At 51.9% G+C, this 22,820-nt stretch overlaps 2 protein-coding genes across 16 annotated transcripts in view; one reads left to right on the top strand and one right to left on the bottom strand.

Moving 5' to 3' along the window:
• LOC134809106 (uncharacterized) overlaps positions 1–22,820 on the bottom strand; it is a 38,607-nt gene that overhangs the window by 7,257 nt on the left and 8,530 nt on the right. For 3 of the 10 annotated variants that reach the window (XR_010153830.1, XR_010153831.1, XR_010153837.1), the window contains 3 exons: positions 9,692–9,927; positions 7,722–7,906; positions 4,588–4,990 (listed from right to left, as the gene is read on the bottom strand). Coding sequence is in view for 2 of the 10 variants with exons in the window: in XM_063801541.1 (XP_063657611.1) it covers positions 2,371–2,856 (486 nt within the window). In the remaining 8 variants the exon portion in view is untranslated. Of the gene's footprint in view, positions 1–373; positions 6,989–7,721; positions 7,907–9,691; positions 9,928–17,659; positions 20,647–21,686; positions 22,731–22,820 lie in introns of those variants that run through there. The other 7 variants (XR_010153834.1, XR_010153836.1, XR_010153833.1 and 4 more) reach the window with 5 other exon arrangements.
• On the top strand, positions 494–17,252 carry LOC134809105 (uncharacterized). Of its 6 annotated transcripts, XR_010153828.1 has the most exons (4): positions 12,014–14,453; positions 15,593–15,987; positions 16,210–16,379; positions 17,106–17,252. XR_010153828.1 is itself a non-coding variant. In XM_063801539.1 (3 exons), the coding sequence occupies exons 1-3, from the start codon at positions 494–496 to the stop codon at positions 17,145–17,147; spliced, it is 327 nt and encodes a 108-aa protein (XP_063657609.1). In that variant the 3' UTR covers positions 17,148–17,252. The 6 variants fall into 6 exon arrangements, 2 of the variants coding, with proteins under 2 accessions (XP_063657609.1, XP_063657610.1); XM_063801539.1 differs by lacking the exons at positions 12,014–14,453; positions 15,593–15,987 and adding an exon at positions 494–608; XR_010153825.1 differs by having other exon boundaries at positions 9,887–14,453; positions 15,593–16,379.

The following is a 22,820-nucleotide window of genomic DNA, read 5'->3' on the forward strand; positions in this document are numbered from 1 at the left end:
CTGGGTGGAGGATTTTAGAAAAAAGGCCACTCAGAATGGGCAGGTGACTTGAACGCCTGCGGGTCCGACAGCACCAAACCTCGCCAAGGCCTTCAGAAACCAAAAGTGCAACCGCCAGGAAAATGACTGCCCGTTCCAGTCACAGGACCCGCTACACGACCCAGGCAGAGACCGAGAAAGAGGCTCACCAAAAAGGCCAACATGCAAGAAACTGCCCTCCAGAGAACAGGGGACGTTCGTCCAAAGACATACATGCACACTCCCATTCACACACACAGCCCCAGCAATTTTTTTCAGGGGCTGCAGCCTGATCCAGAGCAGAGCGCAGTCAGCCTTGGCAAGGCGCATACACAAATCGCGAGCGGATGCTTACGTCACAGAGACCGCCACCGTTGTCTGGAGATGAGTTCTTCACTCTCCGCGAAGGAGGAGCCTTCTGTGGCAGCGCATCGGCCTCGGGGCTAAGTCTAGTCCTCACTGGGGCGTCGACGGGATGGTATCCCGAGGCCAGGATTCGCGGAGGTTCGACCAGGAGGAAGAAACCTCAGGCGGAGCGTCTGGGAAGCAGCGCAGTATCCCAGGCTCAGGCCTGCGCGGACGGTGTGCCGGTGAGTCTCCCCAAAAGTCGTGCCCTTGCGATCTCCAGGACAGGTCTGCTTGTATGCCCAAGGGCTGCTCTCTCACCCCAGGGTCGTTGTCGCGCAGAGCAGAACCCAGAGGCTTCAGGGGCTGCCTGGGGATGAATGTTACTGTGCCACTGCAGTATGTCTGGGTTGTGTCTCTTTCTCTTATTTCTGTTTTCATTCTCCGTCTATCACTCTCTACCAGTTTCCATCCGTGTGTGCGCGGGTGCGTGCGTGTGTTGGGATGCATGGGCAATGAAGGGCGGTTTCTTGTACCTTGGCCTTTCTTCTGGTGAGTCTCTCCTCGCATCTCTGTCTGGGTCATGTGGCCGGGTGTCATTCGTTTTCCAGGCGGTTACAGTTTGGGTTCGTGACCGGTGGGCAACGTGGGGAGCTACATGAGACACGGAGGGGATTAAATCAGCTCCCAATCATGAGCGGCCTCATTGCTAGAATCAAGACAACCACACCCCAGCAAAGGAAAAAATTCTCACAAAAGCTCATCATCAACCTGCTTATGCAGGTCGAGGTGCCCATCGACCTCACTCCTCTCAATCCTCTCGCGTGTGCCCTCACTGAGAAATCTAGCCACAGCTCGACACAGGGACGGAAAAGGAAGCCGGCAATGGGATGGGGCAAACATCTCTGTGGCTCCAACGCTGGCCTTCGTGGCCAAGTCACCCGTTTGGCACTCCTCCCCGGATGGCCGTGGTGGTGGCATTGCCGCCAATCCTGCCTGGGCTCTGACCTCTGCTCTGTCCTCCCTCTTGCTCTGCCTGCCCTGTTTCTGAGAGGCCTAGGGGCTTGTTAGTCTGGCTCAATGTCTTCAACCCAGAAGACTTCCCAGTCCATCCGGGAGAAAGTTCCTGGGGGTCAGTGTCATGATTGTTTCCTTCTCCAAACCTCTTTCAGCATGATTGGGCAGGTGTGGTGATCCTGGAGCTCTGGGCTTCCATAGCTGTCTGGGACAGGGAAGCTTTCTGGGTCTCTGTGGCCCCGTGGTCCGTCCAGGAAGAGCGGGAGGCAACCCGAACGTTCCTGACATTTGCCTTCTAGGAAAGGCGGTGTGGCATGCCACCTGCACTTCCTCTCTGATTCTTGAGGGCCATCGGGTTCCTCTGCTCCTGGGGAAAGAGGCTTCTAGCGCTGAATCTTCTGGCTGCCACGGATGTCAGGAAGCCAAAGGGACTGGGTTTTGCTGGGTGCAGGGGAGGTCGCGTCGGGGGTACCTACCCGATGGCGGGGTGGGGGTGGGGTGTAGTTTGTGGAAAGCTCTCGGCCCCTCTGGCAGGCATCTCTGAATGTGGCTTGGATTCGGGCGCAGGCCCTGTCTCGCAGGTTTTCAGGTGCGCTTGGCTTTTCCTCAGCTTTGTTGCGGAGGTCTCCCGTGGCCCCCGGGCGCACGGCTGGACATCACTGTCCGTCTCGCCATCGCCCCCTACGGCCTCAAAGACACCTGCTCACTCCATCTGCTTTTGGGGACGTCGGTGCCACGTGTGGTCACACTGGCTCCATCTCGGACTCGCCTATGTCTGTCTTTGCACGTGTCGCGGGAAGCAGTGTCGGTATGCCGGAGCCCCCAGGCCTTGGAGATGAAGGCAGGCCACTGCTCCACCCAGGAAGGAGGGAGGCAGTGGGCTTGTGTGTCAGTTCATTTTCCGCCGACAGCACGCCTTGGGGCCCTAGGGATCTTTCTGTGCCCCAGCGAGACCCTTCCCGCCTCACTGCATTGCAACCCCATTCTCGATCACCCGGTGGGATCCATCCTCGGATCCGAAGAGGAGTCTGCACAGCCCAGCCGGCACCCTGAAGCTCCTCCTCCACCGGGAACAAGCAGAAGACCGATCAAGGAGGTCCTGACGGCAGGACCCCTACGGGTCCGACCCTGGGTCTCCCGCAGGCCCCTCTGGCAATCCTTTTCCCACCCGCCGCCTCGGGCTGCGCTGCCTTCGCCGCCGCAAGCGCCGCCACCGCCGCCGCAAGCGCCGCCACCGCCGCCCGGGTCTCCGCAACCTGCCGCGTCGCCGCCATTTTTTAAAGGGTCCGCAGCCTGACTCTCTGGGGCCAGGGGCGAGTCGGCCTCTCCAGTGCGCATGCGCGAGGCCGGAGCCGCAGCTTTGGTAACAGTGACCACCACCGTTGCCTTGGGGTGAGTCCCTGAGACTGGGCCAAGTAGGAGCCCTCTGTGACCGTGCGTCAGAGTTGGGGCTGAGATCAGTCCTGGCCAGGGCATTAACAGGATGGTCTCGGAGGCCGGGATTCGCGGAGGGTCGACCAGCAGGGAGAAGCCTCAGGAGGAGGAAACCTCAGACGGATCGCCGGGGAGGCAGCGCGGGATCCCAGCCTCAGGTGTGCGCGGACGGTGTGCCCGTGAGTCTCCCCAAAAGTGGTGCCCTTGTGATGTCGAGGACAGGTCTGCCCGTGTGCCCGTGGGCTGCTCTCTCACCGGTGGGTCGTAGTCGCGGAGAGGAGAACCCGGCAGCTTCAGGGGCTGCCTGGGGGTGGGTGTTACCTGCTGTATGTGTGTCTGCGTTTGGGGTGTGTGTGTGTGTGTGTGTGTCTGTGTGTGTCTGTGTGCCCACTTATGTCTCTCTCAGATATCTCTCTCTCTCCCTTCTCGCTGTTTCCATCGCTCTCTTTTACTATCTCTGTCCATCTGTGCCTGCGTGTTTGCTGGGACACAGGTGCCCTTTGCACCAGAGGGTGGTTTCTCCCACGTCAGCCTATCTTGTGGTCAGCCTCTCCCCGGGTCTCTACCTGGGTTGTGTGGCCCGTTGGCAGACGTTTTCCCGGCGGTTCCAGTTTGGGTTTGTGAAGGCCTGGGCAACGCGGGCACCTGCGTCGGACCCGCAGGGGTTTTCATCCCCTCCCTATCCTGAGCAGCCTCTTTGCTGGGATCAAGACGACCACACCCCAGCCAAGGACAAAGGCCTCAGAGGGGCTCATTGTCCACCCGCAGGAGGGTGCCCACAGATCTTGAAGAAGATGCTTCTCACTCCTCTCGCCCTTTGCCCTCCTTGAGAAATCTAGCCACAGCTCGACACAGGGACGGAGAAGGAAGCCGGCAACGGGATGGGGCAAGCATCTCTGTGGCTCAAACGCTGGCCATCTTGGCCAAGTCACCCGTTTGGCACTCCTCCCCGGATGGCCGTGGTGGTGGCATTGCTGCCAATCCTGCTGGTCTCTGGCCTCTGCTCTGTCCTCCCTCTTGCTCTGCCTGCCCTGTTTCTGAGAAGCCTAGGGGCTTCTTAGTCTGGCTCAATGTCTTCAACCCAGAAGACTTCCCAGTCCATCCGGGAGAAAGTTCCTGGGGGTCGGTGTCATGATTGTTTCCTTCTCCAAACCTCTTTCAGCATGATTGGGCAGGTGTGGTGATCCTGGAGCTCTGGGCTTCCATAGGTGTCTGGGACAGCGAAGCTTTCTGGGTCTCTGTTGCCCCGTGGTCCGTCCAGGAAGAGCGGGAGGCAACCCGACCGTTCCTGACATTTGCCTTCTAGGAAAGGCGGTGTGGCATGCCACCTGCACTTCCTCTCTGATTCTTGAGGGCCATCGGGTTCCTCTGCTCCTGGGGAAAGAGGCTTCTAGCGCTGAATCTTCTGGCTGCCATGGATGTCAGGAAGTCAAAGGGACTGGGTTTTGCTGGGTGCAAGGGTGGTAGGGTCGGGGGTACCTACCGGGTGGCGGGGTTGGGGTGGGGTGTAGTTTGTGGAAACCTCTCAGCCCCTCTGGCAGGCATCCCTGAATGTGGCTTGGATTCCTGCACAGGCCCTGTCTCGCAGGTTTTCAGGTGTGCTTGGCTTTTCCTCAGCTTTGTGGCGGAGGTCTCCTGTGGCCCCCCGGGCGCATGGCTGGACATCACTGTCCGTCTCGCCCTCACCCCCTACAGCCTGAAAGACACCCGCTCACTCCTTCTGCTCTTGGGGGACGTCCGTGCGCGTCCGTGTGAAGAGACCACCAAACAGGCTTTGTGTGAGCAACATGGCTGTTTATTTCACCTCGGTGCATGCCGGCTGAGTCCGAAAAGAGAGTCAATGAAGGGAGATGGATTATCATTAGTTCTTGTAGGTTTTGGGTTAGGCGGTGAAGTTAAGAGCCATGTTTTGCGGGCAGGGGTGGATCTCACAAAGTATATTCTCAAGGGTGGGAAGAATTTCAAAGAGCCTTCTTAAGGGTGGGGGATATTACAGAGTACATTGATCAGTTAGGGTGGGGCAGGAACAAATCACAATGGTGGAATGTAATCACTTAAAGCTATTTTGACTTCTTTTGTGGATCTTCAGTTACTTCAGGCCATCTGGGTGTATACGTGCAAGTCACAGGAGATGCGATGGCTTGGCTTGGGCTCAGAGGCCGGACATTCCTGCCATCTTATATTAATAAGAAAAATAAAATAGTGTTGAAGTATTGGGGCAGTGAAAATTTTTGGGGGGTGGTATGAAGAGAGAATGGGCGATGTTTCTCACAGCTGCTTCAAGCGGGATTCAGGTGGCGTGGGAAGCTAGAGTGGGAGAGATTAAGCTGAAGGGAGATCTTGTGGAAAGGGGTGATATTGTGGGGGTGTTAGAAGAAACATTTGTCATATAGAATTATTGGTGATGACCTGCATACGGTTTTGGATGGATTGAGAAACTAAATGGAAAAAGAGAAGGAGAAAAACAGGTATAAAAGGTCTGAGAATTGGGAGGACCTAGGACATCTGATTAGAGAGTGCCTAAGGAGGTTCAGCATAGTCCTGCCAGCAAAGATTATTTATTTACTTCAAGAGTTTAGAGTGGCAGTTTGGGGATAGCACCAGGAGATATCAGCTGTGATGGCTTGGAGAAAGAGTGTAAACTGGCAGTGTAAACAAGAACAGGGCATGTATGAGTAGTTGAGAACGGTGAATAGGAGTCTGACTAGACAGAAGATAGTAGGGATGACAAGTTTTTTTGAGGCACAGTCTAAGTTGGTCTGGTGTCGAATGAGACTGGGGCCTAATAAAAAGGAATGTCTATACAGGAGCTTAAATGGGCTGCACCTTGCAGCATTCTGAGGACAGGTCTCACTTCTGAGAAGGGAAAGTGGTAAAAGTACTTTCCAGTCCTTTTTACGTTGGTGGCTGAGCTTGGTGAGGTGTGTTTTTAAAAGACCTTTAGTCAGTTCTACTTTTCTTGAAGACAGAGGACCATAAGGGATATAAAAGTTTTACTGAATACTAAGAGCCTGAAAAACTGCTTGGCTGATTTGACTAATAAAGGCTGGTCTGTTACCAGACTGTATAGAGGTGGGAAGGCTAAACTGAGGAATTATGTCTGACAGAAGGGAAGAAATGACTGTGGTGGCCTTCTCAGACCCTGTAGGAAAGGCCTCTACTTATCTAGTGAAAGTGTCTACTTAGACTAAGAGGTATTTTAGTTATCTGACTTGGGGCATGTTGAGTAAAGCTAATTTGCCAGTCCTGGGTGGGGGCAAATCTTCAAGCTTGATGTGTAGGGAAAGGAGGGGGCCTGAATAATTCCTGAGGAGTAGTAGAATAGCAGATGGAACACTGAGAAGTTATTTCCTTGGGGATAGATTTCCACAATGGAAAGGAAACGAGAGGTTCTAAGAGGAGGGATAGTGGCTTGTACTATAGCATAGCCTGCCTTTGCTGGTGTGTGGTGATTAGGCCTGGTGGAACTGCCATCAATAAATCAAGTGTGATCAGGCTCAGGAACAGGAAAGAAGGAAATATGGGGAAATGGGATGAATGTCAGGTGGATGAGAGAGATAGTTATGGGGGTCAGGTGTGGTATCAGGAATAATGTGGGAGGCTGGATTGAAGTCTGGGCCAGGAACAATGGTAATTGTGGGACTTAACAAAGAGTGAGTACAGTTGAAGGAGTCAGGGAGCAGAAAGTATATGTGTCAGGTATGAGGAAGAAAATAGATTTTGGAAATTATGAGAAATGTAGAGAGTGAGTTGAGCATAGTTGGTGATTTTGAGGGCCTCTAAAAGTATTAAAGCAGTGGCAGCCGCTGCACACAGACATGAGGGCTAGGCTAAAACAGTAAGGTCAAGTTGTTTGGACAGAAAGGCTACAGGGTGCAGTCCTGGCTCTTGTGTAAGAATTCTGACGGCACAAACCATGCCTAGGAAGGAAAGGAGTTGTTGTTTTGTAAGGGATTGAGGTTTGGGAGATTAACTGGACACGATCAGCAGAGAGAGCACGTGTGTTTTTCCGAGAATTATGCTGAGATAGGTAACAGATGAGGATGAAATTTGGGCTTGACTGAAGTAATGGGGTCTGTCTGTGAAGCCTTGCAGCAGTACAGCCCAGGTAATTTGCTGAGCCTGATGGGTGTCAGGGTAAGTCCAAGTGAAAGGGAAGAGAGGCTAGGATGATGGGTGCAAAGGAATAGGAAAGAAAGCATGTTTGAGATCCAGAACAGAATAATGGGTAGCAGAGGGAGGTATTGAGGACAGGAGAGTACATGGGTTTGGCACCATGGGGTGGGTAGGCAAAACAATTTTGTTGATAAGGCGCAGATTCTGAACTAACTTGTAAGCCTTGTCTGGTTTTAGGACAGGTAAAATGGGGGAATTGTAAGGAGAGTTTATAGGCTTTAAAAGGCCATGCTGTAGCAGGTGAGTGATAACAGGCTTTAATCCTTTCAAAGCATGCTGTGGGATGGGATATTGGCATTGAGCGGGGTAAGGGTGATTCAGTTTTAATGAGATGGTAAGGGGTGCATGATCGGTCACCAAGGAGGGAGTAGGGGTATCTTATACTTGTGGGTTAAGGTGGGGGGATACAAGAGGAGGATGCAAAGGAGGCTTTGGATTGGGAAGAAGGGCGGCAATGAGATGCAGCTGTAGTCCAGGAATAGTCAGGGAAGCAGATAATTTGGTTAAAATATCTCTGCCTAATAAGGGAACTGGGCAGAGGGAGATAACTAAAAAAGAGTGCATAAAAGAGTATTGTCTAAGTTGGCACCAGAGCTGGGGAGTTTTAAGAGGTTTAGAAGCCTGGCTGTCAATACCTACAACAGTTATGGAGGCAAGGGAAACAGGCCTTTGAAAAGAAAGTAATGTGGAGTGGGTAGCCTCCGTATTGATTAAGAAGGGGACGGACTTACCCTCCACTGTGAGAGTTACCAAAATCTCGGCATCTGTGATGGTCTATGGGGCTTCCAAGGAGATCAGGCAGCATCAATCTTCAGCCGCTAAGCCAAGGAGTCAGTCAGAGAGCTTTGGGCCAGAGTTCCAGGGGCTCTGGGAGTGGCTGCCAGGTGAGTTGAACAGTCCGATTTCCAGTGGGGTCCTGCACAGATAGGACATGGCTTAGAAGGAATCCTGGGCTGCAGGCATTCCTTGGCCTGGTGGTCAGATTTCTGGCACTTATAGCAAGCTCCTGGGGGAGGAGGTTCTGGAGGAATGCCTGGCCACTGCGGTTCAGGCGTTTGGAAGTTCTTGTGTGCTGGAGATGTGGCTGGGGTTTGTCTCACAGTGGAGGCAAGGAATTGCAACTTTTTTTTTATTATTGTACACCTTGAAGGTGAGGTTAATTAAGTCCTGTTGTGGGGTTTGAGGGCCAGATTCCAATTTTTGGAGTTTTATTTAATGTCGGGAGCAGTTTGGGCAATAAAATGTATATTGAGCATAAGATGGCCTTTTGACCTTTTAGGTTTTAGGGCTGTAAAGCGTCTCAGGGTTGCTGCCGAACGAGCCATGAACTGGGCTGTGTTTTTATATTTGATGAAAAAGAGCCTAAATGCTTCTGATTTAGGATAAAGAGAAAGGAGTATTAACGTTGACTATGCCTTTGGCTCCAGCCACCTTTTTAAGAGTAAATTGCTGGGCAGGCGGGGAGGGCTAGTCACAGAACGAAAGTGTAAGCCGGACCAGGTGTGAGGAGGGAAGGTGATAAAAAGATTACAGGATGGAGGAGCAGAGGCTGAGGAAGAATTAGGACCTAGCTCGGCCTGGCGAGGAGGGGAGAGGTCAGATGGGTCTGTAGAAAAGGAAGATTACAAAGACTCAGCGACGCTTGGGGTTGGGACTGAGGGGACAGGTGGGAGGGAAAGAAAGAAGATTTGGGAGCAGTTGCACTGGGCACAGAGACTAGGAAGGGACTGATGTGTGAAAGAATGCCTGGACATCAGGCCTCCTCAGACCATTTGCCCATTCTATGACAAGAATTATTTAGATCTTGTAGAGTGGAAAGATTGAAAGTGCCATTTTCGGGCTATTTGGAACTACTGTGGAGTTTGTATTGGGGTCAGGCAGCATTGCAGAAGAAAATAAGATGCTTAGATTTTAGGTCAGGTGAGAGTTGAAGAGGTTTATAAGTTCTTAAGAATACAGGCTAAGGGAGAAGAAGGAGGAATGGAGGGTGGAAGGTTGCCCATAGTGAGGGAGGCAAGCCCAGAGCAAAGAGAGCATAGAGGGAGGGAAGGGGTTCAGGGGTTCTCACCCTCCAGAAAAGTGGGAAAGGGGTCGTAGCGCGGAAATAAGGGATTGGGGATTCTTGCCACCTAGAAAAGTGGGACTTGCTGCTAAGGGTGAAGGAGAAGGGGTTGAGGGGTACTTGCCCCTACCCCAGAAAAGCAGAGAAGGGGTAGAGACACAGAAGGGGTTGGGGTACTTGCCCATCCCCCAGAAAAGTGGGACTTGCCACTAAGGGTGAAGGAGAAGGGGTTGAGGGGTTCTTGCTCCTGCCCCAGAAGAGCAGAGAAGGGGTAGAGACACGGAGAGAAGGGGTTGGGGTACTTGCCCCTCCCCCAGAAAAGCGGGACTTGCCGCTAAGGGTGAAGGACCAAGGCAGGTGTCCCTGCATGGTCTGACACCTTTGAAACATGGGTGAATAATCAGAGAGCCGGGCCTGCAATGATTAAACACCAAGGGAAGGCTGCCTTCCCAGTCCTTGACCGGTGCTGGAGTTTTGGGTCCACGGATAAAACGTGTCTCCTTTGTATCTAATAGAAAATGAAAGGAATTGAAATTAAGAGATGGGAGAGATTGAAGTGTGGTGCCAAGATTGAAAGGAGAAAGAGGTTGGAGAGATAGTGACAGAACTTGGAGAAGAGAGTAAAAAGAGGCCGCTTACCGGAAGTGAAATTGGTGAGATGTTTCTTGGGCTGGTGAGTCTGAGGACCTGAGCTCATAGGTGGATCTCTCTCATGGAGCAAAGAGCAGGAGGACGGGGGATTGATCTCCTAAGGGAGGTCCCCCGATCCGAGTCACGGCACCAAATTTCATGCCCGTCCATGTGAAGAGACCACCAAACAGGCTTTGTGTGAGCAACATGGCTGTTTATTTCAACTGGGTGCAGGCGGGCTGAGTCTGAAAAGAGAGTCAGCAAAGGGAGATGGATTACTATTAGTTCTTATAGGTTTTGGGATAGGTGGTGAAGTTGATAGCAATGTTTTGCGGACAGGAGTCGATCTCACAAAGTACATTCTCAAGGGTGGGGAGAATTACAAAGAAACATCTTAAGGGTGGGGGAGATTACAAAGTACATTGATCAGATAGGGTGGGTAAGGAACAAATCACAATGGTAGAATGTCATCAGTCAAGGCTATTTTGACCTCTTTTGTGGATCTTCAGTTACTTCAGACCATCTGGTGTATATGTTCAAGTCACAGGGGATGTGATGGATTGGCTTGGGCTCAGAGGCTTGACACTGGCCTTCCAGGCAAAGTCACCCGTTTGGCACTCCTCCCTGGACGGCCCTGGTTGTGGGATTGCCGCCAATCCTGCCTGGGCTCTGGCCTCTGCTCTGTCCTCCCTCTTGCTCTGCCTGCCCTGTTTCTGAGAAGCCTAGGGGCTTCTTGGTCTGCCTCAATGTCTTCAACCCAAAAGACTTCCCAGTCCATCCGGGAGAAAGTTCCTGGGGGTCGGTGTCATGATTGTTTCCCTCTCCAAACCTCTTTAAGCATGATTGGGCAGGTGTGGTGATCCTGGAGCTCTGGGCTTCTATAGCTGTCTGGGACAGGGAAGCTTTCTGGGTCTCTGTGGCCCAAGTGATGGCTGCGTGGTCGGTCCAGGAAGAGCGGGAGGCAACCCGACCATTCCTGACATTTGCCTTCTAGGAAAGGCAGTGTGGCATGCCACCTGCACTTCCTCTCTGATTCCTGAGGGCCATCGGGTTCCTCTGCTCCTGGGGAAAGAGGCTTCTAGCGCTGAATCTTCTGGCTGCCACGGATGTCAGGGAGCCAAAGGGACTGGGTTTTGCTGGGTGCAGGGGAGGTGGCGTCACGGGTACGTACCCGGTGGCAGGGTGGGGGTGGGAGTGGGGTGAAATTTCTGGAAACCTCTCGGCCCCTCTGGCAGGCATCCCTGAATGTGGCTTGGATTCGGGCGCAGGCCCTGTCTCGCAAGTTTTCAGCTGCGCTTGGCTTTTCTTCAGCTTTGTGGCCGAGGTCTCCCGTGGCCCACGGGCGCACGTCTGGACATCATTGTCCGTCTCGCCACGCCCCCTATGGCCTCAAAGACACGCGCTCACTCCATCCGCTCTTGGGCGACGTCAGTGCCACGGGTGGTCACACTGGCTCCATCTCGGACTCGCCTCTGTCTGTCTTTGCACGTGTCGCGGAAAGCAGTGTCGGGATGCCGGAGCCCCTGGGCCTTGGAGATGAAGGCAGGCCACTGCTCCACCCAGGAAGGAGGGAGGCAGTGGGCTTGTGTGTCCGTTTATTTTCCGCCGACAGCACGCCTTGCGGCCCTGGGGATCTTTCTGTGCCCCAGCGAGACCCTTCCCGCCTCACTGCATTGCAACCCCATTCCCGATCACCCGGTGGGATCCATCGTCGGATCCGAAGAGGAGTCCGCACAGCCCAGCCGGCACCCTGAAGCTCCTCCTCCACCGGGAACCGAAGCAAGAAGACCGATCGAGGAGGTCCTGAGGACAGGACTCCTACTGGTCCGACCCTGGGTCTCCCGCAGGCCCCTCTGGCAGTCCTCTTCCCACCCGCCGCCGCAAGCGCGCCACCGCCGCCACCGCCGCCCCGGTCCCCGCAACCTGCCGTGTCGCCGCCATTTTTTAAAGGGTCCGCAGCCTGCCTCTCCCGAGCGAGGGGCGAGTCGGCCTCTCCAGTGCGCATGCGCGAGGCCGGAGGCGCCGCTTGCGTCACAGTGACCGCCACCGTTGCCCCGGGGTGGATTCCTGAGACTGGGCCAAGTAGGGGCCCTGTGTGACCGTGCGTCAGAGTCGGGGCTGAGACCAGTCCTGGCCAGGGCGTTAACAGGATGGTCTCGGAGGCCGGGATTCGCGGAGGGTCGACCAGCAGGGAGAAGCCTCAGGAGGAAGAAACCTCAGACGGATCGCCGGGGAGGCAGCGCGGGATCCCAGCCTCAGGTGTGCGCGGACGGTGTGCCCGTGAGTCTCCCCAAAAGTGGTGCCCTTGTGATGTCGAGGACAGGTCTGCCCGTGTGCCCGTGGGCTGCTCTCTCACCGCTGGGTTGTAGTCCCGGAGAGCAGAACCCGGCAGCTTCAGGGGCTGCCTGGGGCTGGGTGTTACCTGCTGTATGTGTTTGTGCTTAGGGGTGTGTGTGTGTGTGTGTGTGTGTGTGTGTCTGTGTGTCTGTGTGTCTGTGTGTCTGTGTCTCTGTGTCTCTGTGCCCACTTATGTCTCTCTCAGATATCTCTCTCTTCTCACTCTTTCCATCGCTCTCTGTTACTCTATCTCTGTCCGTCTGTGCGTGCGTGTTTGCTGGGACACAGGTGCCCTTTGCGCCGGAGGTTGGTTTCTCGCACATCAGCCTATCTTGTGGTCAGCCTCTCCCCGGGTCTCTGCCTGCGTCGTGTGGCCCGTTGGCAGTCGTTTTCCCGGCGGTTCCAGTTTGGGTTTGTGAAGGCCTGGGCAACGTGGGCACCTGCGTCGGACCCGCAGGGGTTTTCATCCCCTCCCCTTCCTGAGCAGCCTCTTTGCTGGGATCAAGACGACCACACCCTAGCCAAGGACGAAGGCCTCAGAGGGGCTCATTGTCCACCCGCAGGAGGGTGCCCACAGATCTTGAGGAAGACGCTTCTCACTCCTCTTGCCCTTTGCCGTCATTGAGAAATCTAGCCACGGCTCGAAACAGAGACGGAGGAGGAAGCTGGCAACGGGATGGGGCAAACATCTCTGTGGCTCAGACGCTGGCCTTTGTGGCCAAGTCACCCGTTTGGCACTCCTCCCCGGATGGCCGTGGTGGTGGCATGGCCCCCCCGTATCCTGCCTGGGCTCTGGCCTCTGCTCTGACCTCCCTCTTGCTGTGTCTGCCCCGTCTCTGAGAAGCCTGGCGGCTTCTTAGTGTGGTTCAGTGTCTTCCACAAAGAAGACTTCCCCGTCCATGAGGGAGAAACCTCGTGGGGGTCCGCGTCATGATTGTTTCCCTCTCCACACCTCTTTCTGGATGATTGGGCAGCTGTGGTGATCCTGGAGCTCTGGGCTTCCATACCTGTGTGGGACAGGGAAGTTCTCTTGGTCTCCATGGCCCAAGTGATGGCTGCACGCTCGGTCCAGGAAGAGGGGGAGGCAAGCCCACCGCTCCTGACATTGGCCTTCTAGGAAAGGCGGTGTGGCATCCCACCTGCACTTCCTCTCTGATTCTTGAGGGCCAACCGGTTCCTCCGCTCCTGGGGAAAGTGCCTTCTGGCACTGAATCTTTTGGCTGCCACGGATGTCAGGGAGCTAACGGGACTGGGTTTGGGCTGGGTGCAGGGGAGGTTGCGTCAGGGGTACCTAGCCGGCGGCGGGCTGGGGGTGGGGTGTACTTTGTCCAAACCTCTCGGCTCCTCTGGCGGGCCTCCCTGAACGTGGCCTGGACTCGCGCACAGGCCCTGTGTCGCAGGTTTTCAGGTGCGCTTGGCTTTTCCTCCGCTTTGTGGGGCAGGTCTCCAGTGACCCCCGGGGCGCACGCCTGGACATCACTGTCCGTCTCGTCGTCGCCCCCTGCGGCCTCAAAGACACACGCTGACTGCATGTGCTCTTGGGGGACGACAGTGCCACGTGTGGTCACACTGGCTCCAGCTCCGACTCGCCTCTGTCTCTCTTTGCCCGTGTCGCCGGAAGCCGCGTCGGGATGCCGGAGCCCCCGGGCCTTGGAGATGAAGGCAGGCCCCTACTCCTGCCAGGAAGGAGGGAGGCAGTGGGCTCATGGGTCGGTGCCTTTGCAGCCGACAGCACGCCTTGCGGCCCTGGGGATCTTTCTGTGCCCCGGCGAGACCCTTTCCGCCTCACTGCATTGGAACCCCATTCCCGATCACCCGGTGGGATCCATCATCGGACCCCAAGAGGAGTCCGCGCAGCCCAGCCGGCACCCCGAAGCTCCTCCTTCAGCGGGAACCGAAGCAGAAGAGCGATCAAGGAGGTCCTGACGACAGGACTCCTATGGGTCCGACCCTGGGTCTCCCGCAGGCCCCTCTGGCAGTCGTCTTCCCACCCGCCGCCTCGGGCTGCGCCGCAGCCGCCGCCGCCGCCGCAACCTCCAGCACCGCCGCCCCAGGCTCCGCAGCCGCCGCGCCGCCGCCATTTTTTAAAGGGTCCGCAGCCTGACTCTGCGGAGTAAGGGGGGGTGGGGCGGGGGAGTCGGCCTCGCCAGTGCGCATGCGCGAGGCCCGAGCCGCCGCTTGGGTCACAGTGAAAGGCAGCGTTGCCCGGGGATGGGTCCCTGACACTTGGCGAAGGAGGTGCCCTGTGTGGTCGTGCGTCTGAGTCTGGGCTGAGACCAGTCCTGGCCAGGGCAGGTACCAGGACGGTCTCCGGAGGACGGGATTCGCGGAGGGTCCACCAGCAGGAAGAAACCCCAGGAGGAAGAAACCTCAGAAAGATCGCCGGCGAGGGAGCGCGGGATCCCAGCCTCAGGCGTGCGCGGACGGTGTGCGGGTGAGTCTCCCCAAAAGTGGAGCCCTTGTGATGACGAGCACAGGTCCGCCTGTGTGCCCGTGGGCTGCTCTCTCCCTGGTGGCTCGTAGTCGAGTAAAGCAGAAGCAGCAGTTTCAGGGGCTGACACTAAGAACAATGCATACTGGCAAAGTGAGGTGTCTCACATCTTTAATCCCAGCAGTTTGGGAGGCTGAGGCGGATGGATCACTTGAGGTCAGGGGATCGCACCAGCCTAACCAACATGATGAAACTCCGTGTCTACTAAAAAAAAGTACAAGACAGTTAGCTCGGTGTGTTGGCATATGCCTGTAAATCCCAGCTATTTGGGAGGCAGAGGCAGGAGAATCGGTTGAACCCGTGTGGCAGAGGTTGCGGTGAGTGAAGATTGCGCCACTACACTCTAGCCTGGGTAACAAGCACAAAACTCTGTCTCAAAAAAAAGAAAAAAAAAAATAACAGTGCAGAGTTAGGCCAGATTTATTTTCAGAGTAGGAGGGAATTTCGAATTTTGGGTGAAATGTCCCAGTTGCCAGAAGGTGAAAGTGTTCTCTGATGTAAAATTTAGGTCACACTCTATAAAGCTTCTCCTCGTTCTATGTGTGAACAGCTAGTCTGTATCTTCACCTATGCATATTTAAAAATCAACCTTAAGAAGGCTCTTGGCCACCATAATCCTTCCTACACTGTAGCAAGAACCCAGCCTCACACTATGCTTCCTTCTGCCTCCGACTGCAATGCCTTCCCCCGAATCTCCAAGGTACCAAACCGGTCAGGGGCAGCTGAGACAGCTCTACTTCTAGGAGTCCTCCCCAAGCCCTTGAAATCACAGGCATCTCTGCTGTCCCTGCCCTTCATCCACATCACTGAACAATTAAGCACACACATCTGTGTAGTTTTATTTAAACTGTTCCATGTGTGTTTACAATTAACAACATGAATGGCTGCGGTATGGATGCAGCAGAAAGGAATGCTGAGGGAGGACTCCAGTTAGAATGAGCCAGTTTTCCAGGACTAGGAATGAACTTTCCCCAGTACCAACAAGGCAGCCTCCAGGGCAAGAAATGGTAACAGAATCAATCCATCCTGTTGACAGTCAAGATGGAATTACAGAGAATTCTCACCTCTTTTTTGACTCTCAGGTGGAAACCCCCTTCCCATGGGGTGAAGCGCAGTCTGCTCCAGAGCCCCACTGTTGGGGTCGGGGATGTCACAGAAATTAACAGGGCAGCCAATTCCCATCCAGAGGGGGCCCAGGATGACCCCGAACCCTCTAGCTCAGCCCCAAGCTCGGACCAGGGAGTGAAGCCCTTGTCCCCAAGCAACAGAGTGAGGGTCTGTCTCTAACCCGGTGGGCTCCAGTGAAAGGAAAATGGCCTGGAGGTGCCCACAGGAGGGCGCCCTAGTTCTGAGACAGGTCTACGGCTCCCAGACTGCGTCCCCATGAGTAACACAGGGACACGCAGAGGGGCATACTGAGTGCCTATAGGGGACTCACGGACTGCAGATGCACGCTGCGGATCCAGAAGCCGGTCAGGTAATGAGGTGCAGAGGTGTGGGGAAGACCTGGGTGCCAACCAGCGTAACCAGCCAGGGCCACCAAACAGAAGTGCTTCTGACATTAATGCGACACACAGAAGGTGTGTAGGGTGGGTAGTGGAAGTGACCGCAGAGGCCTCTGGGGATTGTAGTTTTGGAGCTAGAGAGGCGGGCAAGCAGTTGGCTTCGCCCACACGGTGTGCCTCTCACATCTGCACAGCGCACACAACCAAGCTTAGGAGCCGACTGTTAAGATGCCCAAGTGACACGGACAAGTTTCTCCTCTGCAACCCAATGAGATCTGCTGACCACGAGAGCATCGCGGGGCCGCCAAAGGATTCTGGAAAATGTGGTCCCGGGTGGCCAGTGTGCGCTGACCTTCACCTGAAGGTGAGCTGAGCTCACCATGCAAGTCTCCACCCTGGGGTGCCCTTCCCCGAGCAGATGCCAGGTTGGGGCAGAAGCAGTTCAGGGAGAAGCGATGCGCTCCTGGGACTGCCGGTTTGGGGGTGACATCGGCCCTGTGTCCCCTAGAGTAGGAGGGTGTACCAGGATGGGGAACCCCAAGGCTGTTTTCAGGGAGAACAAGATTGGCTTGGGGCAAACTCCCGGAATGGAGATGGGGAGAGTCTGGTCGCATTTCCCCAGGAGTTTAGGGATGAAGGCTGGACTTGGGTGAACAGCAAAAGATCCCCTGGTGATAGTGGTGGTGAAGATCAGAGGCTTGAGCCAGAAATTCCCGAGGTGTTTGTTTGTTTTGTTTTTTTGAGACAGAGTCTTGATCTGTCTCCCAGGATGTAGTGCAATGGCATGCTCTTGGCTCATTGCAACCTCCGCCTCCCAGGTTCAAGCAATTCTCCTGCCTCAGCCTCCCAAGTAGCTGAGATTACAGGCACCTGCCACTGTGCCCACCTCAATTTTTTTTGTTTTTTTGTATTTTTAGTAGAGACGGTGTTTCACCACATTGCCCAGCCTGGTTTCGAACTCCTGACCTCAAGTGATCCACCTGCCTCAGCCTCCCAAAGTGCTGGGATTACAGGCATGAGCCCCCACACCCAGCTCATTTTTATCTTTTAACTTAAAGGTTTTTATTTTTCTCTATTTTTACTCTTACAGGTACGGCTTGAAGGAAACTTCTGGAGGGTGGGGTGGTGTTGAAGAGAAGGCACAGTTGTAACCATTTTGTTCAACATGGGCGTTTTCTTTGTGCATTGATTTGCATTTTTAAAGGTATTCCATTAAAAATATGTTTATCTATTTTAATTTTTTTTTGGTGCCCCTTTAAATTCTCTATCCACAGTCCTGAGCCTTAATACGAAGTGAGGGCCTGGCCTCTGGGCATCAAGCAGCCAGAAAGTCCCTTAGGAGCTTTCTCTGAATTGTTGAATTGTGACTGATCTTTTCCTTTCCTGACTTCCTTAATATCCACAATTTCCTCATAACCATCCCCCCAAAGCCACACCCACAAGGCACCTCCAAGACCTATCATGAAGCGGATATTCAAAGATTATTTTTAAATCTTCACACCCTACCCCCTCCAGAATATCTTCCAACATCCCTTCGCCTGGAGAAATAAAACACAAGGTTTGCATGTTGAGTATCAGCCTCTCCCATTGGGTGGGTGTTTAGGAAAAAGAATCAGCCAAGAGCCCTATTCCAGCCCAGGTAAATGACTTTGCCAAAGATTTAATATCCACAAATGTACAATGCTCACTGGGAACCAAAGTCAGGCATGGGGCTGGGCTTTAAGGAGCACAAACAAAAAGGAGGGACTAGAAAACTTCAGAAAGGTATTGGTGGGGGATGTTGCGGGGGGACAGGGGACAGCGAGGATGTGGGATCCCGAGATAATCCAAATCCCTATGTGTAGACATATGTGTATAAAGGCCTTTAAGAGACTCAGGCTGATGGGGTATCTGTAATAAATCAAACATAATATAACAGCACGTCAAGTGATAAGGGGACTCTGGAAAACCAGAACAAGCAGCAAAAGGAGCAGTATCAAACTCCACAGAAACTCACAAACATCAAGACACCAAGAAAGCTGCATTCATTTAAATCAAGGTGACAGGCTGGGCTCTGTAGCTCCAGCCTGTAATCCTAGCACTTTGGGAGGCCAAGGTGGGCAGATCATTTGAGGTTCAAGACCAGCCTGGCCATTATGGTGAAAGCTCCTCTCTACTAAAAATACAAAAATTAGCTGGGCATGTTGGTGGGTGCCTGTAATCCCAGCTAGAGGCTGAGGCAGGAGAATCACTCTGAACCTGGGAGGCAGAGGTTGTTGTGAGTAGAGATCACGCCATTGCACTCCAGCCTCGGGTACAGAACCAAACTCCATCTCAAGTAAGTCAATAAATCAAAGGTGACAGTTACTGAGTGATGCGGGCCAGGTACAACGATATACCTTCATCTGGGTTACCCTCATGAATCTGAATCACTTGTGTGATATCTGTGCTTTAACGAGTCCTATTTCCCATACTCTTAGCTGGCTTGAGATGTGAAAATCCATCTAAATTATAAACAGAGTGAAAAAAAAAAAAAAAACTAGTGATGTCCTTCCAGGGAACATGTCTAGTTAAAATTAACATAGATAAAAATCGGCAAAAAGATATTTTAAAAAATCTTTTGAAATTAAAAGCCATATAAACCACTGTGTCAATGACGAATTAAAAGAAGAAACTGACCTGCAAACCAGGAAATACATGGAAAGAAGCAATAGTGAAAATGCTTCAGATCTAAACCTGTGGAATGAGGCTACCTCAGTGTCCAAAAATATCATCACTTAAATATAGTGCCAAGGGGTGGGGTGTGGTGACTCACCCCTGTAATCCCAGTATTTTGGGAGGCCAAGGCGGGCGGATCACTTGAGGTCAAGAGTTCGAGACCAACCTGGCTGACATGGTGAAATGCCGTCTCTACTAAAAATACAAAAATTAGCTGGGTGTGGTGGCACGCACCCATAATCCCAGCTACTCAGGAGGCTGAGGAAAGAGAACTGCTTGAGCCCAGGAACTGGAGGTTGCAGTGAGCTGAGATGGCACCACTATACTACAGCCTGGGTGATAGAGTGAGACTCTGTCTCAAAAACAAAAAATTTCCAATGAATAAACTACCTAGCAAGACTTATAGAATGAGACTAAAACCATGGCTGGAGGAAAACCTTTAGCCTGAAAGTAGCCTATGACTTAGAAATTAAGGCAAAAAACTAAGGAGTAAGATGTTACCCTTCAGGTTAGAAAACCAACAGCATAACAGGAAATGAGAGAGGGAAGAAATAATCAGATGGGGCTCAGATGGGGGCTTCTGGGGATGAAGGAGGCAGGAAGAGCATGTGAAGTTTGTGTATAAAGTCACTCCCTAAGGACAGTCCCTGGGAGGAAGGTGGGTGCACAACGATCGAGCTAGATGTAGAAGGTATAGAAGGCGATCCTGGAGGGTACATTCAGGGGTTGACAGCAGATAAGAAAACAGGAGGGAAAGTCAAGCGTGGAGCCTTTCCTGTCCCCAGCATGGAAGACAGCAGGAGCTGGTGAGTGAAAGTGATAAACAGCCTTCTCATCACAAAAAAAGTCAAGTACTTGAGGTAACGGATAGGTTAATTTGATTCTCATTCCACACTGTATTGAAAAATCACAACATCATTTTATACCCCATAATTATATACAATTTAGAAGATACATAAAAATCAGCAAGAAAAAAATGAAAAACTATTCTTTGAAGTATTTTTAAAACATGCAGTTTATGGGGTGCAATCCAATTTGTCTACATATATTTTTTTTTAAACAGGGAGTCAATAAACACAGGAAACAGCCCCTTGGGAGGGAGATAAGGAAAATGGCCATAATGTGCCCTTAGAAAGACACAGCATTTAAATCCATGCATGTGAGAACTCCAGGGTTCAAGGTAAGACTGGGTCAATGAAGAACAGCCGGCTTATCACCTATAGCCACAGGATGGCACCAACACCCACTGTTCCAGCCTGAGCTGGCCAGAGAGAGAGAACATTCAAGAAAAGCTGGGACTTCCCAGAAGGCCTGAGACCTGCACGTCCCACACTGAAGTCCAGTAAGGGAGGAAGGTCCGATGTAAGGAGAAAAAATACCATAGAGGTGTAGTTGAAATGAAATATTTAATAGTTATTAAATAGTCATAGTACTTCAGGTAAAAGTAGGTAAAATGACAGAAAATGAGAGGAATGAGCCAGACACCACAGATATGTAATGATGGACAATGACCTGATGTGGACTGTTCACCCACACATGCAGACTTTATATGTTCACATAAACATTTATCTGCATGCATCACCCCATAGAGATGTTTACACAAACTGCACTGACACTGTGAAGTCAACGAGGAGATAAAGTAAAAATCAAATAGTTATGGAGAGGGTTGGTCTGTTTAGTGGGAAACCCTTCAGAACACGCACACAGCATCTCCCCTCCCTTCTGAATACCATCCATAGCCTGCAGTAGATGGCAAATCACAGCCTGGGCCACCCTTCCCAGAATGTCACAAACATGGACATGCAGACCACAGAATTCACCAGATACCCAACTTGGGTGGTGCCGGGCTCTGAAAGACATGCTTCAAGTAAGAGGGACTAGAAAACTCCGCCAGGGAGCAACAGGGATCACGGATTCCAGGAGGATCCAGGGGCCTGTGCAAAGAGCAAGCAGTGAGCAGACGTGTGTGTCAGTGATCCGGTGGCATGAACTCAACACCATCTAATACAGCAGCTCACATTTCTGTGTGCATCAGACTCACCTGGGGGCTTGTTAAATACAGATTGTTGGGTCTCACTCCTAGAGTTTCTGCTTCAGTATTCTGGGGAGCAGCCTGTGAATCTGTATTTCCAGCATGATTTTCAGGTGCTATTGATAATGTTGGTCCAAGGACCACACTGTGATCTAATTTAACATCAGATTAGGGGAGGAACTAAGGAGCAAAGAAGCAACAGAAGAATGGACCTGAAGCCTGTAGGTGCTTCTCTGTAAACTCCTCAAACATAAAAGCCTTCAAGACATTCAAAGAGCATTTACAGCATCATGTCTACAAATACAAGGCACCACGCAGGGAGTGCTCCATCAAGTAGAGAGAAGAGCCCACTGAGTGTCCCTTAGTCCGTTTGTGTTGCTATAACAGAATACCACAGACTGGGTGATTTATAAGCAAGAGTTCACTTGGTTTACGGTTCTGAACACTGGGAAAGTGAGGGGCCTGCATCTGGTAAAGGTCTCGCTGTGCCGTCCTATGGTGGAAGGTGGAAGGGCAAGACAGTGACCACATGTGAGGGGGGAGGGGGAAAGAGAGAAAGGGAAGGAAGCCAACCTCATCCTTTTATCAGGAACCCCCTCCCAAGATAACTAACCCACTCTAGCTTCATCCATTCATGAGGGCAGAGCCTTCATGACCTAATCACCTCTTAAAGGTTCCACTGATCAACACTGTTGCATTAGGGGTTGAGTTTCCAACACATGAACTTCGGGGAACACATTCAAACCACAGCAGTCCTCATGTAAACCTTCCAGAAAACCTGTGTGCCTGGCACTCTGGAATCCCTCTTTTCCACCCCTTCTCACTGCAACTCTAACATCGTGTCCCCTCATCATTTTCCATTCGAGCATAGGAAAGAACACAATCACTACACCCATTTTTGATGAACCTTTCCTACATTAAAATAATTCTATCACTCAGATAGAAATTTGAAATGAGAATATAGTTTAATGGAAATCCTAAAATACACAGAAAATAATCACCAAAAATGTTCAATGAAGCAAAGCAACACATAGAGATCTTATATTCTAAAATATATAGACCTAAATATGTCATTTTAAAAATCAAGGAAGAAACATAAGGAGCTCTATACACACCTTTAAAAATATGCTGTCTAGTTTAATTCTAGAATTAATTTGGAATTCTGTTAAGATACATTTTACTAGGAAAAGTATCTAAGTCATTAATGTATCAAAGAAAACAATCATTCTTGTATTGCAAATAAATGCCCAACCAAGACAAAAAGGCACGTCACATCTTATGGGAAAAGACTGAAATGAGGGTGAGAGGAAAACTGTGACCTTTGAATGTAAGACAGAAAAATATCAGGCCAGAATGTTAAGGAATTGGAAATAATTCTCCAAATTAAAGGAATATGAGACAGAAAGAGAGGAGAGAGGGAGGCGATAGTCCTCCAGGGGCTACTCCAGGGGTGTGGGGGTATCTCCCTTTCAAGGGGCTGTTTCCTGTGTTAACTGACTCCCCATAAAAAAAATTATATATACTGACAAATGATATTGTACCCCATAAATTGTACATGTTTGTTTAAAAATAATTCAAAGAATTGTTTTGGCTGATTTTTATCTATCTTCTAAATTGTATATATTTATGGGGTATAAAATGATGGTATGACTTTTCATTACGATGTGGAATGAGGAAATCAAATTAACCAACCCATTACCTCAAATACTTGACTTTTTTTTGTGATGAGAATGCTGTTTAATCACTTTCATCACCACCTGCTGATGTCATCCATGCTAGGGACAGGAAAGCCTCCACACTCCCAGTAGACTCCCTCCAATAGACATCAGGGGTGTGGGGTAGATGGGAATAAAGGAGGCAGAGAGAGCAGTGGGGATGTACATAAAATCACCATTCAGAGCTGTGCTGTCCAATAAGGCAGCCGCTTGCCACATGTGGCTGCTGAGCACTTGAAAGATTGCTAAGGCCAAGTGCGGTGACTCGCGCCTGTAATCCCAGCACTTTGGGAGGCCAAGCCAGATGGATCACTTGACGTCAGGAGTTCGAGACCAGCCTGGCCAACATGGTGAAACCCTA

This window comes from Pan troglodytes, chromosome 20 (assembly GCF_028858775.2).
Source record: "Pan troglodytes isolate AG18354 chromosome 20, NHGRI_mPanTro3-v2.0_pri, whole genome shotgun sequence".
NCBI lineage: Eukaryota > Metazoa > Chordata > Mammalia > Primates > Hominidae > Pan > Pan troglodytes.

What these genes read in the sequence shown, in the direction of transcription:
- LOC134809105 (XM_063801539.1), top strand. Translation starts at nt 494, where the DNA reads ATGGTATCCCGAGGCCAGGATTCGCGGAGGTTCGACCAGGAGGAAGAA. An exon ending in CCTGCGCGGACGGTGTGCCG is followed by an intron (nt 609 to 16,209) that starts GTGAGTCTCCCC and finishes ACATCTGCACAG; the next exon opens with CGCACACAACCAAGCTTAGG. An exon ending in GCGCTGACCTTCACCTGAAG is followed by an intron (nt 16,380 to 17,105) that starts GTGAGCTGAGCT and finishes TTACTCTTACAG; the next exon opens with GTACGGCTTGAAGGAAACTT.